This window comes from Cololabis saira, chromosome 12 (assembly GCF_033807715.1).
Source record: "Cololabis saira isolate AMF1-May2022 chromosome 12, fColSai1.1, whole genome shotgun sequence".
Classification (NCBI taxonomy): domain Eukaryota; kingdom Metazoa; phylum Chordata; class Actinopteri; order Beloniformes; family Belonidae; genus Cololabis; species Cololabis saira.
In genome coordinates this window covers 18,691,074-18,709,605 of record NC_084598.1, presented here as the reverse complement: position 1 = coordinate 18,709,605, position 18,532 = coordinate 18,691,074, and the positions used below count along the sequence as shown (strand labels likewise).

Genomic DNA, 18,532 nt, shown 5'->3' with positions numbered 1-18,532 from the left:
CCCACCTCCTGCCTGCTAGTCCTATCCAAACTCTGCCCATTCATTTACACAGCATGAACCCTTTATAGCTGCTGCTGTTGCTGCACATTCGTCACCAGCCACAGATTGACACAGACAACAGCAGTGTCTCCCTGTGCAGCTGCATGCCAAGCACAAGGATACTTCATCGACCAGTCCTCCTGTCTGATAAGCTTTATCATTTCTCTGACTGCGCTCCACGTTACTTCACTTTCACTTTGCAGACAAAAACAGAAGGATGAAAAGCTGACACCACCCCACCCCCAGATTCCTCTTCTTGCTCTAGGTTTTGCTTTTTTAACCTCCCTTTTCTGTTGAGGATAACTCTGAACTCGTCAGTGTTTTTTGAGGATTACTGAACTTCAGTTTAAAATAGATCAGTGGCCCCGAGCCTCTCTGCGCTTGGAGCTTCCTGTCAAACAGACTGGAGTTTGCTGGTCTACTACAGTCCTCTGGGATACACACCCTTGCTGTGAGGGAAACAAAGGGAAGAACAGAATTAACAATACAGGAGAAAAGGTGAGAGACCGTTGGTTGATATGAGACAAAAGCCAATTAGAACTGTCAGGGAAAGAAGAATGGAGTAGAGAGTGAGCATCCAAGCTGAACGATGGGTGCGAAAGTCAGCACATGAGTGTGAGATGAGCCACCTAGAGCTTTTTACACTTATCGAAAGCTGAAGTGGCGTAAATGCATCAGTCGAATGAAAGATCACACTCTAGACTGACGTATCGCCTCCTCTTCAGGTGCAAATTAAAGCTCAGCATTGCTCAAATCAACACTTCATCTGTTATATGAAGCAGGCAAAGCTGCCATGTTGAGACTGTTGGCTATGTGAAGATAAGAAAAACACAGATCAATGAGTCACAGAGCTCACATCCTGTGTGCACTGTCAGGACTAATGAATGAGCGTCAGCTCACGTTTCACAGGTCACACATTTGTTAATAGCTTAAATTTCATTAATTATGCTCCACTAGAGCTGTGAATATAACTGCGTGAAACCGGTCCACGTGAGGCATGTGTGCTGTCAATGATTACTGTAATTCATCCTGACCAGCTGATCCAAGCTGCTCCTTCGGGCTCCACATGGATTTATCACATGACAGCATAGGCTGACACACATACAAAAAAAAAAGACTCTTTGTGAGTGCAAACACACACTGGGTCCGGTCTCTTCCAGCTATTAAAGCAACTTGTCAGGGCTCAAGGCACTCGAGAAATGTCAACAGTTGTGGTGCAGGGACCCCAAGTGGTGCATTTTAAAAGTGCGTCTGCTGAGACATGAAACAGCTGCAGGACGTCCCCCCCCCCCACCTGCTTCAGCAGGACAGTCACAGCACCTGGTTATCAGCAGAGCAGGACTCGTGCCAGGGGATGAAGCCTACTGACCCATTTTTCCTTTCACATTCAAGGATGAATTGAGGAGAAGACTGGCACCAACAAAGGCACCAGTGTTGCTGCAGTGATGTCATTCTTTGTCAGTGAACTGACCTCTTCCCCCCGGCTCACTTCAAATCTCTGACATTCAAATTTAACAAGAATGTCATATGGCAAGTTGCAGCGACTGGTTTAACTGGACTAAATCACAGCTGTGGACAGGGGTGACACGGTGGATTGGAGAATATTTCAGGTTTAATCCCTGGGCTGATTAACAGCTGAGAAATGTATATTTATGACATGATAATTGTTAGGTAGTTTTTTTTATGTGTAACTCAAATAGTTTTTATTATCATTCAATTTCCAAATGACCATTCTGACTTTTTTTCTTTAGTCTAATGTGCCAACATATTACAATTGTCTGTTTATTGATGACAACATTCCTAAATTATGAATTATTTTATTTAAAAAACAACAGCATGAAAAAGTGTGAGCACCAATTGCATTTTTTTTCTTACCGTAACTTATTTGTCAGAAAATGTGATGAGATCTTCAAGTAAGTCACAATAACAGACAAAGGCAATGTGCTTCAGATGATAACACGCAAACAATGGTCATTCCTGGTGTCTTTATTGAACACATCCATTAAACTTTCTCAGTGTTACTGGATTAAGTATGTGAATCCATAAACCGATTAGTTTTTGTTGAAGTAAACAGAGTCCGTAGTTTGCACACATGGGGTATGATTAATGAATTTGGAGGTAAGGTTGAGAGTTCATGGGATTGACAAAAGACACTTTAAGTTTGCAGTTCATACGCCATACCATCAAGAGTAATTGATCCACGTCAGACGGTAAAAGGGATGCAATACAATCTCAGGGTGTTACAAGAATTCATTGCTCCACAATTAGAGACATTTTCTATAAAGAGAGACAGTTCAGCACCTTATTAATCCTCAATAAGGCTGAAGAGAACCCACAAGTAATGTTTAAAACACATCACTGGAGCTGGCAAACATCCCTATTCATGACTAAATCATTGGTTCTCTGTGAGGGAACCAAGGATTGTTGTATGCTAGAAATTTTCCAATTTTCCAAATATGTTTTCATTGACTGATGAAAAAAGCTGTTTTGGGAGAAAGAAAACTGTCCAAAAAGTTACAAATATCAGAACGTTGTACCAGCATTGAAATATAGTGGTCGGAATATAGGGTTATTTTCCACTGGGGGCCGTCGAAAAAACCTGATTGTACCAATGAAATGATGCAAATCTTTGTTTTCAACAACCTCCATACCACTTGGAGCTCACTCTGCTGTACTAAAGGAATAAGATAAAACATTTCTTTGTATTGTAATTAAATGAATATTCTTCATATGGGAAAACAATATTTGTTATTGATTTTCCAGGATGTTTTTTTTTAAAGTAGCTTAATAACCATGAGAAGGAAACATTTCAGACTTCTGCCAAATTGGATGACCCATATGGAAATATAAGACACACCTCTTTATTTTATGTTTGAACACTTGCTTATATTTCACATTCATGTTTATATTTTTAAAGAAAAAAACAAGCACTGACATTGATTTGCTTTGGATTTTTCCAATTCTGCATGAGTCCCCTATGAAGAGTCTGTTCTGGTGAACAGAAACAAAAGGAGCCGCAGGAGCAGAAACTCACATCTGCAGTAAAAAAGGGAATTTCGATTTGTTTACATAACAAAGTTTACATAAGAAGTGAACCCAGGATTGATTCAAATATTAAGACGAGTTAAAGATATATCAGAACACAGAAGAGGAGCTGGATCAAAACAATGTTTGAGACAAGAAGAAGCAGAGAGACAAAGTTACATCAACCTTTTTAGAAACAAATGTATAAACCAATCAGTGGAACTGACTCACATTATTTCCACTCTGATCACACACAAAATGCAGATAAAGATTGATGAAGATTTCTAATTCTACAAAAGGACCCTCTCATCTCTTGGCCGACTGTCCCTCCAACTAATAAAACCAGGAAATCAGTACAGCTTTTATTCATAAACATTTGAGCATGCCTTCTGACAGAATATGTGAATATATTCAGATCAATTATTTTGTGTCACTATAGTTCCTTTATAGATAAATTATTCGGTACCCTAGACCGTATAATTGGACCATAGTGATGTGTTGAAACAAAATGTGTCCAATAATGAACATCACAACTGTACTCAATCTTGCAGTCAGTCAGTCTGAGTAGCAAAAGAGTCAAAAATTGACGCTTTTCTGCTTCTCCAAAACATAGAAAGAACTGAGGCGCCGAGGCCTGCGAAGCTCTGGCCTTCAGATAACCATATGAACCGCTGTGTTTTAGGTACGGGGAGGGGTAGGAAACCTGAGTTCTTAATAATGTTGCTGTAAACTCTGCACAGCAGAGCCTCATTTCAGCGCCCCGTGCACTGTTGTGACAACTCTCCTTTTTGCACGGAAGAAGCAAATAAATCCATTTCTGTTTAAACTTGGATGCCTCGCTCTTCCCTGGTAAACGGGAACATGTCCACAACGGTGCACATACAGTACCTGCACTGTGAATGGACACTTCCAATAGAGGCATAAGAAATAAGTGTGTTTTATCAACTTAAAACGCTCTGCCTGGTCTCAGGCTCATGGTATTATATGGTATTTATAATGTATTTCCAGGGTATAACTAGTTTGCTTATTAATGAGGGCTTAAACAAAGGTCAGCGCACATTTTATGGCAATATTGGAGGTTCACAGAGTGACAGATAGGCGTGGGCTTCTACATGCCAGAAGATAATGGGAGGAGTGCAATAAAAAAAAAAAAAAAAAAAAAAAAAAAAAAACATTTTTCTCTTGTGAGTCAAATAGGTCGATGGTGACAAAAAAAAAAACCATCATGGACATAGGGACTTGTGAGTTTTAATGGAGACCAGTGTTGAGTGGAGGAAGAATCTGTGTATGTTAGAGGTAGCAGGAAAAGCCAATCTTATGGATAAATATCTCAGAACAACTGGTTTAATATGTATAAAGAACAACAATCAACCATCTGCCTTAATCTACGGAGAAAATTACACAAGAAAATATCAATAGACGCACCATGCCTCCTCAGACAAGCAGATCATGCCTGTGAATGTGTGGTGAGAAAATAGTAGGTCCCACTCATCGACTCTGGGGATGTTTGCAAAAAAAACCTTTTATGGACAAAGTTAAAAATGACACCAAGCTAGGTCTATTTCAGTTGTGTGATGCTATATGAAAATGTACACAAAGTAAAACTTGATTTTCATCCGTACTGTGAGGAAGCTTGACAGCTGGTTCTCAGCTCCTATCTGACCGTCATAAGAGTTTTCAACACTCCAAATCCAGCCAAGGATGGCAAGAATGGATCTATGAAACCTGTTGTTCATTGTGTCTTATTAGAAAATTATTGTTTTTCTGATCAGGGATTTAATGAATATCAAGGTCATAAGAACCCATGAAGTGCTAGTTTTATTTTCCGATTAAGCAGGTAAGATAGCAATTTCTCCTTTGTTTCCCATGTTTTGTTGCAGAAGTGTAATGTAGGAGATGGACAACCTGGAACTTTAAAGCTGATAAACATGATTCAATTATGATAAATTCCTTCTGGGTTGTAAGACATATAATTCATTTGTGTGTTGACTTGATTTCTTTGTTTCTTTTAATAGACCCAAAATTACTTTTCCAGTCTTATAAATCACTGGAGCCTAAATTGGTCTGATTTGGTCTCGGGAGACCAGACAGGAAATTCTGGATGTACCAAAGGTCAAAGACAAACTGGGTCTGATCGGCGTGTGGGTGTATCTCCAGGAGGAAGGGAGAGGGGAGGAAATGGGAATGGCGAGGGGAAGGGTAGAGGAACAAGATTTAAGTGAGACGGCAGAGGAATGACACAAGGAGCAGGGTTGGAAAGGGGGTTGGAGGTGTTTTTGTGCATTGTGTGAAATGCGATCGTGTCCTGGAGGCGTTTAGACAGCTGGGAAGTTCCCCTTTCCCTGGGTTCCAGCTGGGAACACTCAGACTGCACATCAGGGCTGCAGATCATATACTCCCCCTGGTTAACACATTTAACCCCTTATCTGATCGCGCTGTGCATGAGCTATAAATAATGACAACACACTGGAACTTAGTTCACATTTATTGATTTTAGTCAGTATGACAACCCTTACACAGCCATACCACCTCTCAGCTAGAAAACAAACAAAACACTTTCTTCGGATTAGTTCAGCAGTAATACATCTGACTTAATGCTCATCTTTCATTTTTATTTTTCCTCAAATTTCTTTTCAAAACACCCTGACAAAAGTTTACATGTTTGTTTTCAGTTCTGTGTAAAGGTCCCATGACTGAGAAACATGCATGTGACATTTAGCTGTAATCAATATGCCACTAATCATAATGCACATTATTGATAAGAATACAGTAATGCATGACAGTTCAAATAAATACCAACATACAGGTGAAGTTATTTCATATAAAGATATTAAACTCTTAAAATGGATCAATACTGAAACAATATGACAATAGTTTGCACAGCTATTGTATTATCACAATGTTTTAGCTTCCAGGAAACAGAAAACTTTTCCTTTTTTCTTTAATATAAAAAAAAATTGAAACGGTATTTGAATTGCACTTTTATTGTTTTAGCTTGTCTTCCGTATTGGTAACTTTAACGCCTCAACAAACAAGCGTTGGCTATAATGGCACTATTCAAGCTTGTTGATGCAGATTTTGTTTTCTGTTTCCTGAAAACATAAATGTTCATAGATGTAAAAAAAAAAAAAAAAAAAAATTCAAAAATATATTAAAAAAAATAAAAAAACTCAAATTGGACAAAAAGAAAGAAAAAATGCGCTCCCTGCACATTTTTGCCACAATACTATTGATGTCACATTACCTTCACCAAACAAAGCTAGAGAGATGTAGATGTTTCCAATAGTACACTGATGTGGCCCAACACATTACAGGTGCGTTGGGTTTTTTGTTTTTTTTGTTCAATAACAGGAGGCCAAAGAAATTCTTTTGGTTCCCAAAACTTTATCAAAAAGAAAAAACAACTTTTCTTAATACCCCTGAATTTCCTATTCGGATCACTGACCTACACAATTCAATACAACTGTTATTGAGCTAATTTTAAAACTATTATCTCACTCATGCGGAAAGGGGGATTCCCTTTTCTGTTATTGCTGCTCACAGTCAGTTCAAACCCAGAATCCTCACCTATGTATATATATAAAAAAGAAACATAAAATCCTAATCTAAGATTCTCCCTTGAAACAATGAAAGGCACTACTGGTCAAAAACGAAGAACTAAACAACAAAAAACAAAACCCGGGCACTCGCAAGGAGAGCCGCAGCCCCCAGCTGCACCTTTCTTAACGACGGCTCGTCTTCTTTTCGAGGCTTAATTCTTTTCGACCTAAACGGTGTGCCAAGATTTGGCACGATAAACAAAGAGAGAATGAAGCAATTCCAATTTGGAATTTAATTGTCACACTTGCAGAGAATTCTGAAGGCCAGTGATCGCGGTTCAGTGTAACGCTCTCGGTAAGAAGCTGGGGGGGAAAACACGTCCCGTCATTCAAAGTTTTTCTCCCAAAAACACAACTTACCTATTTAGAGCGTTGTCAAGTTTCATTGTGTAATTTTTGAACTATTCCTAGGAATAATAAATACATGAAAAACCCCAGAATTGGATCACCCTGGATTTTTGTATAGAACATGGCAGTAGAACAAACATAAAAGAAAAACAACAGCATCAAATGTATCATGTAACAAAACAACTTAATATGACTATTTGATGGATAGAATCTTGAGGACAGAGTCATGATAGTACATTTATGGTCTGTGGAGCATTTAGTCAAGTAAATTGCATCATTTTAGTTCAGACGATTCAGGAGGTTGTCCTAATCTATACTGGATAACCCACAAACCATAGTACTACCATGCTTTCCTATTAGGTAAATAAAAGTATGTTATAATCCTATATAATGAAAGTGCACAGATTAGAGAATAAATGAAAAAAAAAAAAAAAAAAAAAAAAGAGCCTGTGAATTTGCACTGAGAAACATGTACATGTCCCCTGACTTCTGGAGAGGAGGGAAGAGAGGAGCCAATCAATCAATCACTCTCCGATTAAGAGTGTCAAGTTCATTGGACTTGTGAGGAATGTGCTTCCACCCGTGATGCACGACAACAAGGCCATGGGTCATTCAAATATGTGCAACACTTAATTCAAAGACTGAAGAAAGGACAAGTGATTAGCATTTTTACGAATATTCTGTCGTTGCTGCTCTATTTTGTCCTCAAGTCCCAATAACCTAGAGGAGCTTGTGTTGGTACTTCGCCGTCCACGCAGAATTAGTGTAAATTACTGCAAAATGGAGAAACAAAGAAACGATCAGCATTATTATTAGCCACGTTTGTCACCTGAGAGCGACTGTTAACAAGCAGCTGAGGCCACACTGATGGACCAGCTGACGGTTTCACAGTTAGTGAAAGCAGCAGAAGTTTATGTTAGGAGCTCTTAGCCAGCCAATGTTGAATCATGAGCAGTTGTGTCATATCAACATTGCTGATATAAAAGCATGTTAATTGCAAATTATCGTGCGGGTGCAGTTAGGAAGCCACAGACTCACAAGTACCATAAATTTGTTATTCATTGGACGGTGCTGAGGCCACATCCCACCAACCACGGTCAAAGGAGATGAGTTTTTTTCTCATATGCCATGCAGGTTGATGAAATTTTATTGATGGTTTGACATGCAGGCTTATGACAAATCAGAAAGAAGATGCATCATCTGAGGTAAAACTTAGAGGTGATGAGGGAGGAGCCTGCATGAAGAGGTAGGAGGAGCTTTATATTGTTATGACACTGGATTAGCCAGACATTGATTTCAAACTAGAAGGAGTCAGAATTTGTCTATCTAGGGTGTAGGGAATCTAATCACAATCACATCCTGAGATCTATCTACTGTGCAGTGAATCCACAAATCCTACTCAAGGGAAAGGGTGAGTGGCTCAAATTATTTGAATCAATGTCCTCTGGTTGACTAAGCAAGTAAGATTTTTTTTAATTGTTTTAAATTTTTTCCAAATATCACCCGGAGTTTCTCCCTCCGGAAAATTCTGGACTCAATTTTCCAGATTCGGAGGGAGTTCTCAACCAGACATCTGGCTTTTTCAACAGCCACGTCTGGCTTATCTCCTCTCACAGGAGCTGCTTTACAACACGAGCAGGTCTCCCTCCTCTACTCCCAAAACCTTTTGTTGTCAGCGCAAACTGATAGAAATAGAATGCATCATACTTGTATGTGAAGCGAACCTCAAAAATGAGAGCGACTGATCTCTAACGAGGCTGTTGTTCTTATCTAATGAGTACAGTAGCATCGCTTGCATACTCTGTGCTTGATGCACACTCAAGCAGGGTTGACCACCAACATTGTTTAATTTATAAATGAGTTAAAGAGGAAGGAATACTGTAATAGAATCCTGCAAGATCGTTACCTGAATATCATATTAATATCAAGATTAATATATAGCTTTGTTGTAGTAGAAAATGTTTTAATTTCGGAAATCTTGCAGGATTTCCTCGCATCAACCCTGCTTTTTGCATCATTAAGCTAATGTGTCTACGATCCACAAGCAGTACATGGATTTATTAAACACAAGCCCCACTTATATTTTACTATTTGCTTAATACTAGCCTGCAAAAGGTTTAAAGCTGTCGTCAATACAAAAACAGTAAGTCGTTTCGTCCTCACACACCAAACAACAAAGAAAAATGTAAATGAGAGGCCCTCAATCCGCTTTGATTAAAAACATAATACACGCATGAGGGCCATTCATTTCAACACTGAGATTTACACACAGGCATTAAAAAAAAAAAAACAGGAATGCGAGGACATTACCTGCCAAACATATTCAGAACTCCTCACTCTAGTTAAAGGGAGAACGGTGATGCTGGGAGAGCAAGCTGCTGACAATCTACGAGAGAGAAGGTCAGCAGAGCAACCGAGCGTCAGAACACAGATCAAAGACATGAGGAAACCTTTTTCAACACATTTTTTGACAGCTTAGCGATCTCCCATACAGGAGAGCAGTAGATGGGGGGGGGGTCCTCACAAGGACAGGGCTTTACATCAACAGGTTGATAAATATATCAAGTTTTGAGTCGACAGGCACTTTTGCCAAGTGGTCAGTTGGTTTTGTTTGCAAATTCCTTTTCCTTTCTTTTGTTGCTTATTTGTGCTCTTCCAGGATTTGCTCAATTAAAAAAAAAAAAATCTGAACAAAACTATATTGTATTTTTTTTCACAGTAATCATTCCATCCATTTAAACCTGAGGCACCTTTGTTGAAGTGCACTTAATTTAGAAGTTAGGATAGATTTGTCAAACTTTCTTTTGTAATATGGCTCTGAATTAATCCATAGCAACATAATGGGTTACATGGAACACATAGCCCTCCTGTATTTCACCATACATTGATTAACTCTTGTTTTTACGATGTAGAGCCCTGTAATACGAGTTCTTCTCATACCACAAACCTGACAACAAAAAAAAAAGTTTCAAAAAAAAGCTCAGAAGCATTTTCATCTGCAAAGCCATGCGATTCTATGGACCCTATTGTATTGGTGTGCTAGCATCACAGCTTTAAAACGATCCAGATAGACACCTGTGGTCACAGGTGCTCCTTTTCTGCCCGCATTATAAAGCAATGCAGGCTTCATTTGCATGTAGAATTGTATAATACTCTCCTAGCTATAAAGCAGAGGGAGTTTGCATATTTTGGTTCATTTTTCTTGCTGTAAACATTAAAAGAGTCACCTTATCCAAAAGTGTGTTTCAGGGACACGGGTCAGCCTTGAATCAGGACGGGAAGAAAAGGGTAAGATTTTTTTTTTAAAGGAGCACCGATGCCGACAGAAAAGCCAAAGAACAGAGGATGTCGCATTTGGCCGCGAGACCGTTTGAATGACATCATCTGTCCAAGCCTCCACCCCCTACGATGTGGTTATGTTACCAGGCAAGCCACCCAGGGGTCCAGAACAAACAAGCACAGAAGCAGGCCCCTTTTGCATCATATGGACAGCACCAAGACAGCGGAAAGAATAGACACTCCATAATATCCACAAAACCCCCAATATACTGGGGTCCTTTAACCCACATGCCTGACATGTCTACTACAGTCCAAACGTCTAGTACACACTGTACACACACCTGCATTCTCCTAAGCGTTTACAGTTGCACACGCGAGCAGCTGGTTAGTAACACAGCAGTCTCTAGAGGAGCGCAAGCTGGCCAGGGAGCTAAGCAAGCAAGTGGGGCTCTTTAACACTAAGGCGGGGAGGGGTTCAGCACCCCTGCCCCTTCCCTCTGTACACGGCAGTCCATGCGGACGATTAGGCCGCCTCTCAATCGCAGTAGATCTTGTACTTCTCGCTGCAGAAGACGGCAGGGCCTCCCAAAATGCCATTGGGCACAACATTGGTGTGCTCTGGTCGGCCGGAGCCAGAGCAAGTCAGGCTCTGACTTACGTTGGGGTTGCTGGTGGTGCCGTTGGGGGCTCTGCTGCGGGTCTTAGCCCGGCCCGCATTGCCTCCCCGGCGGGTCTGCTCGTGATCGAACTCTAGGTCTTCCAGACGCTGTGTCAGGGCCAGCTTCTGCTGGATAGCCATCCGCAGCAGAGAGTTGAGGGTCTTCTTTTCATCCTCTGCAGCAGCCAGCTGCCTCTGCATTTCCTCCAGCTGGGTAACATATTCATCACAACTGGAAGAGACGCAACACAGACAGAAACAGAAAGAAAAAGCATTAAAATCAGGTCTGCAATTGCTTTCATGTATAAACATGTAGTGATAAATTCGAGCTAGATGTTTTCTTATATGCCACTACAAGGGGACACCGCATTAAAGGGGATGCGACTTTTAATTTCAGACTAGAAGATCCAATTTGTTCTGGAATGTACTGTACAAAGTAACAACAACATTTAAGTATGGCTTCAAGAAATTGAGTTTACTTTAGAAGGAAATAGCATGTCTCCTTCAATAGGTTTTATTATATCAAAGAAAATATTATATTTACCAGATTTGTTTATTTTAAAGCAATGTTAAGCACTACGTGTTACTACTCAGGCCCCGTTTACACGTAGCCGGGTATTTACAAAAACGGAGGCGTTTTCATGCGTTTTGGCCGTCCGTTTACACGGAAACGGAGGTCAAAGTCACCAAAAACGATCATTTCTGAAAACTCCGGCCAAAGTGGAGATTTTCAAAAACTCCGTTTTCCCGTTTGCGTCTAAACGGAGGAAAACGGAGATTTAAGCTTCAGAACGTCACATTATGCACCAGAAACTCACCAGCGTCATGTGTGCGACCTGTGTTTACAATTAGTTTGGGCACCGTCAATATTTTCTTGTATTTTACCTGTTTAATATTCTAAAGTCACACTTAAAAGTAACTCCCCCCCCCCCGTCCAGCCTCCTGCTCATTCAAGCCTGTGAGCGCGTCAGCCAGCAGCATGAAGCCTGAATTATGGTTCCGCGTTAAATCGACGGCGTAGGGTACGCGGCGACGCGCAAGGTACGTGCGCGTCGCCGCGTACCCTACGCCGTAGGCTCTGCGTTAATGTAACGCGGAACCATAAATCAGCCCTTAACTGGAAGTTACACACGTGTCATTTGTTGATGTTTTTCCAGGATTCTGATTGGCTTGCATGACGTTAAGAGCGTTTTCATGCGGGTCCGTGTAAACGAGGATTTTTTTGAAAACGTAGAGGGAAAAATATCCGTTTTTGTAAATACCCGGCTACGTGTAAACGTGGCCTCAAACTACAGAAAATGAACCGATTATGACCTCGACCATGTCTGCAGTTGTTTCTGTAACCACCAGATGGAGCTATTGTGCAATAAAGTTAAAGCCTGAAGCCTGGCAGCTGTACAGAAATGTTAACTTCCCATGTCATCATCCTTTTCAACTTCCCCCAAACTGATGTGGTCACTATTGAAATGTCAGTGATTTTTGTAATTATTTTGCAAAAATATCTAAAAACATTTTCCACAGCTGCCATTATTTTGAAATATGAGCATAAAATCCTTACTTTTTGCCGTTACAGAAACTCAAATTCATGGACAGGTGAGACGGCTGAGCATAGCATTCAGCTTCTACATATATCAGAATATCTGCAGGGAAGACTAGATCACATGCACAAAGGATGAAAGCATTAACTCCAGGGGTCAATGAGAAGATCTTTTGTGCGTCACCTGAGAAACAGGCGACGTAAGGGGCTAAGAGAAGAGAAAATGAATAGTAGTACTTTGTTATTTTGTGAGGTGTTGCTCTGGGCAGCTATTCACAACTGATCTCCAGTTCTTCAGTTGGAGTGAGACCGTATCAACGCAGTCCATCCCTTCGAACTCCCACCTCAGTGCTAAATAGCACAAATATCAAGTCTGCGTGACTCCAGCTTCCCACTGGTGGGTGCTGCACTGCGGCATTACCATCCGCCTCCACTGTCCTTCTACATGTGAATGCACTTAAAACCGGACGGGTATGAAAACTGGGTCACCAAACGGGATTTCAAGGTGGGAAATTCTATCGCCACCCTCCATCTGCTGTTGTGCCACTCGTGTTTCATTTTCATCCTCTCTCCTGACTCTTATCTCGCCTCTCCGTCTCCTCTTTGCTGCTGTTTATAGCCATCTGCCTGCCTGCATCAGTCACTTTCTCTCCACTCATCTTGCTCATCCATACTCTGAATTGCTGACGAAGCGATGTGAGAGATTTCTCGGTAATGACTTACACACCACTATGAAAGGAGGGGTTGATAATGATCGCTTCATACCTCCAACCAAATGGAAAAAAATAAAAAAAAACTGATGATATTTTACTGGTAAGTACTCGAGCCATAGTGCATTTTAGGTTTAGGTTTTAGGTTTTTCAAGTGGGTGTTTTTACAATCTCAGTTTGGCATTCTACTTGGCTGAATATTGTTTCAAAATATGGACAGCTTAAAGAAATAAAGAAATGAATTTTCAAAGAACAAGCTGAACGGTTCAAAACATCTGAAAAATCTGTTGCTCTAAGTAGGGTTTATACAGCAATCCTTATGTTAAATTTAATAGCAATTTAATACCTTTTTCACTACCTTCAGATTTTTTTTAAAAACTGTCACAACATTAAGTGTTAATCACGGACCTTTTAACATTAATACAGATTTTGACCTATAGAACACTATACCGAACAGATTTATAGACTCATTGATGTTGACCAGATGTTTCACATTTATTTCACTTTGTGAATGACAATAAAATAGACTGCTTAAAATGTAAAAGGTAAAAAATAATACCAATTTAAAAAAAAAAATACCTCTGACAGTGAATTTAACACTTTTAATGGCCTTAAATTTGGCAATTTTCATTTATCACTTTTTAATACTTTTTAAAACCCTGCGGAAACCCTGTCTAAGGCAATTTCTGAAACGTTTTGACGGCAGAGTCAAAAAGGCATCAGCAAGCACAGATGTTTTTGTTGTGTGTGCGGTGCTGCACGTGGTTTTGGGCCATGTGAACTCTGCACTTCCCAGACCACCATACAAATGTAAACTATGCCCTCTTCCCTTGTTCATGCCGCTTGATTCCCAGTGGGACACACACCCAGACAAAAGGGATCAGTGCTACTTCATTAAACCCTGTATGAGATCAGGGGACTCCCTGGGGGTCTGGGGTGCGGGTGGGGTTCAGTTAGTCTAGCATGGGAGTGGGAGGTCGTGTGATTTTCCCGGGAAAAAAAGGAGTCTATTCTATGAGCTTTTCTTTTTTTCCCGCGGGGGTGAGGCGGGGGGCGTAGAATGAGAGCCTTTTTGGTCTGCTGATGGGGTGTTGAGGCACAATGAATGCAGGGGGAGATAGAGGCAGCTGCTGGCCCGGCGAGGATGAAGAGTTGCCATATTCACAACTTTGATTAAAAAAAAAGCAGATTATCTGCCTCCTTTGTTCCAATCTACATTTGATGCTATTTAGTTACTCAAACTGATAAATTCCCATCATTCATATCAAGATTGCCACATAGCAGCCTCTGAGCGGTGTTCTTGTCTGGACCTTGATTAGTCAAGGTCAGGTCACAGAGGGGGAGCACAGAGAAGCAGAAACGGTAAGAGAGAAACAACAATTGCAATAGAGCAAAGCCAACGACAAAATATCAGAATGACTGAAAGACTATTTCAAATGAACAACCGACTTAGGGCTAAGGGTTTGACGGTTAACCAGTAAAGGCACTCGTTTGCAACATGTCGAGGCATGTCGAAGGAATGCAAGAGGCTGGAGCTTACCGTTAACACGACACCAGACACCAACAGTCAGCCCTATGCATGTTTCATCACAGTCTCACGGCAGCAAAATACACTCAAGTGATTCAAGCCATTTTACTACAGTCAGTCAGTGTGTATGATCAAACAAAAACCTGAACATTTCTTCCATTCTACTTGATCTCTCCATCACAAAGGGAAGGAGAGATGAAGCAGAATGGAAGAAATGTTTAGGGATTCCCTTTTAAAGATTGTCAGAGGTGATTACCAGGGAGAACTGGGCTTCTGCAGTGGGCTTTAACTGAAAGATTGTCCTGGCCTTTCTTGTTTTTTTCCTCTGATGAGTAGAGGACTGAGTATTTGGTGGGGAGGAAGGATGGAAGGGGGACTTGCCATACAAAGGGGGAGAGTGTGGGAAACCTCACTCAGGCAAGGCCCCCAGCCTCTCAAAGAGTCTCCTGACCCAACTCAGGGCCATGTAGGATAAAATTTACATACCAATACATGAATCCCTTAAACAGACTGAATGTAACTAAGGTGTTATGGGCACATGAAGGTGAGAAGACGTGCATAGATGCAAGTCATGGCTCCATTATGGTTAAGCAGGGTGAGGAAAAAAACCAAAAGGCTCAAAAAAACAAATGCAGTCAGGTCTAACCTCTGCTCTAACAAAGAGATCCATTACAACGGGAGGTTTCATTCTGGGTCAGTCTATCTGGGACCATGCAAACTCTTTCTTTCAGTCATTATTTAACAGTATTACTTGCATCTTGTAGCCATCTGACTGTACAACAAAAACTCCTGGCAACACATGCATACTCATATTTGTGGACAGGTACGTGGAGTTACTTCAGCAAGTAAACATCAGAAATAATAATTAAATTACTGCAGGAGTAAGATGAAGAGTGTTGAGATGCCAGCACACAATCGACAGCCTTTGGTACACATCCTGCATTAGAGAGTACCACCTCTGAACAACTGCTTCTTTTCTCTGATTGCAAAGCTTGAGCTTTCCTGTGTATTGTAATGGAGTCTTGAATGCAGAAACAAAGACAGGCGTCTCAGCACTGTCATCTGCTTCATATTCAACTTTTCCAGGAAAGAAATCATGTCAAAGAGCATAAATGGAGAAGTGGAGAATGTATCAAACGTAATATACCTTCACTTCTCCATACAAATGTACACTTAGTTGTTCTCTTGAACCTGTGTAATGCCCTGTGCGTACACACATGAAGATAAACAAGCAATGCGTAAGCACTTACTCTACTATACGTTGAATGAATAATCCAGACTAAAGTGAGGTGGGATTATGAACTCAACCTTTGACCGGCTTCTCTTGGGAATCAGAAAAGATTAGCAAGTGCGTTAGCCTATCTGATCCACACACGTGCTAAGTCACTGCCCAAAAACAATCCTTATGTGACATATTTAAACGATACCGGGATTAGATACCTTCTGTGCTAAATATTCACTATTAGTACGAATAGTATTTTTTTTCCTCCTCATGAATGAAACAAGCAAAACATGTCCTAATAATGCCACACAGACTGACCCAACATATGGCAAATATGGATTACATTATGAGAGTAATCCTGTCCTTAACTACCTGGCCATAGTGAGGATGGCCTTCGCGTGCAACAGTAGTTTTAGGAATAATACCAATCAGCTGTTTTACCGCCGCCTATTAATCTACAGCTCTGTATTGTAGCAGATTAGCACAGTTTAGGAGTCACGCGAATCCACAAGGGGGCAAAGACTGCTTAAGTGGCAATTTCCTCTGGAGATACTAAGAGAGATAAAATCTTCTCAAGTTTGAATAATATGCAGTGCTTTGGGTCCACTGTCTCTTGGGTGGACGTTTGTAAAGCACTCAGATTTATCTTAACTCTGTCAGGTGACTGGGTTGGTGATATGCTTCTTACCGTGTGGCGAACATCGCCCGGAGAGAGGAAAAGGTGGCGGCGTCTTCCTTCAGAGCTTTGAGCTCATTCCTCAGTTTCATCATCGTCTCCGTCACCATGGCCTTTTCATTCTCATACTTGCTCTTTAGATTGGCCAGAGCAACTTCGGCTGTCTGTGAGTTGACAAAAACAACAAAAGGTTCAGAGCAGTTAGGAGATGTCTGGGGATGCAGCTGCTGCTCCTGTCCAAAGACGTTTTACCTCTATTAAACTGAACCATATGGCCCATTTCTTCCCATCACAAGCACATTATTAGGTAGCCCACAGATCTGTTTTTGGCTCCCAACTGAATAAACATAGTTGGTTTAAGGGTTGCAGTGTTACATGGCCATTGAGGAGCCACACATAGTTTGAAAGCCTAACAGAGCAACTGCATTCACACCACACCTTCTGTTACAGTTTTTTGTTCTCTGCTGCTCCTCTTTCCTAACCACACACATACTCAGGGCAGCTGACACCACATGGCTGCTGTCTCCACCAGTATTTGTTATAGATCTCGTCTGCAACACATTTGGTTGGACAGCTGATTAGACTGGAAATAGTTTCCTCTTTCCCCGTTTCTGTCTTTAAAGAACACTTGACGGCAACATCAAGCTACCAAACTTTCCTACATCAGACAAAACAGATCAACCCACCTGCTTGTTGGCCTTCAGGACTGTGCGCAGAGTGGCAATCTGTTCCCGCTTGGTGCTGAGCAGAGATTTCAGTTTGAGGATCTCCTCCATGCAGGCTTCCTTGTCCTTGTCGGCCACGGCTCCGAGCTCTAGAGAGGCCACCCTGGCGCGTGACAGCTCTGTGGTGCGATCCACAGCCAGCTGCAGGTGTTTGATCTGATCTCTGATGATGGCCACCAAATTGTAGATGTTCATGGGCTCGCGTCGGTGGTCGGACACGGGAGAAGGCAGGGAGGAGACTGGCGAGGGGGCTCCGTCGCTGAGGTCAGCTTTATTGGGCTCTGGGAAAAGGCCCTTGGTGAGCAGGATGGGAGAGCGGCGACCACGACCCTCCGGGCTGCTCCGACCGCCCTTACCCTCTTTGTAGAAGTCGAGCATGACACGGTTGGGTGTTTCATTGTTGCACATGCAGACATGGTTGTAGAGGGTGGCCAGTTCTTCACTAAACGTTACCAGCTCGTCCTGTGCCACACTCAGGCTGCCCTGGGACTCGCCTGCCACGTCACTTAACTGAGAGCAAAACAAAGAAATGAATCAATCAACTGTGTAATCACAAATTTTTCTAAATTACAATATGAAGAGCAACACTGCACCTTGCGCAGCTCCTTCTCCAACTTAGACTTCTGTTCTCTCTCTGCATGGCTGGTCTTCTCCAGAGCTGCTAGTTTCTCTCCCAGAGTCGTGACATCGGTTTCCAGACGGGTGCGCTCCTCTTCGTAACGTGACTGACAAGACTGGTATTCAGCTTTCAGAGTCTTTAGCTCCTCCTTCAGCTCCCCAGCCTCAGACACAGCCACCTGACAAAGAATTATCAAATGTTGAATATTAAAAAAGACCATATATGGACTGTTTCCCTAACCTCATCAATCTAAGCACTATTATACATTGCAAACAATTACCTTGTACTTGCACTCCAAGATTTCAGGTCCGTTGATATCCACCTCATAGTAATCTCCATCCTCATGGCTGTCACGCTCCTTCTCGTTGTCTAAGGCCGACTGGCGCTCCTTGCTGGCTTGGAGCTTGCGCATCGCACTGAGGTTCTCTGTGAGGCGGTTGACCTTCTCCTGATGTTCTGACAGAGCACCATTAGCCTGTTCCAGTTGTTTTTGAGAGTCTTGCAGATTGGAGAGCAGATTGACCTTCTCACGCTCCATCTGAGAAGAGAAACAAAAAGCAACTATTGA

General features: G+C 41.6%; 1 protein-coding gene across 3 annotated transcripts in view; it reads right to left on the bottom strand.

Annotated features, from left to right (window-relative positions):
* Positions 1 to 5,530: 5,530 nt before the first annotated feature.
* Positions 5,531 to 18,532, bottom strand: part of LOC133457028 (protein bicaudal D homolog 2-like) — a 39,614-nt gene continuing 26,612 nt past the window's right edge. The window contains exons 6-12 of one of the 3 annotated variants that reach the window (XM_061735845.1): positions 18,245 to 18,502; positions 17,939 to 18,142; positions 17,307 to 17,855; positions 16,633 to 16,784; positions 10,948 to 11,179; positions 9,321 to 9,396; positions 5,531 to 7,783 (exon numbers count right to left, since the gene is read on the bottom strand). In XM_061735845.1, the coding sequence (XP_061591829.1) occupies positions 9,349 to 9,396; positions 10,948 to 11,179; positions 16,633 to 16,784; positions 17,307 to 17,855; positions 17,939 to 18,142; positions 18,245 to 18,502 (1,443 nt within the window). In that variant the 3' untranslated portion in view covers positions 5,531 to 7,783; positions 9,321 to 9,348. Of the gene's footprint in view, positions 7,784 to 9,320; positions 11,180 to 16,632; positions 16,785 to 17,306; positions 17,856 to 17,938; positions 18,143 to 18,244; positions 18,503 to 18,532 lie in introns of those variants that run through there. The other 2 variants (XM_061735846.1, XM_061735844.1) reach the window with 2 other exon arrangements.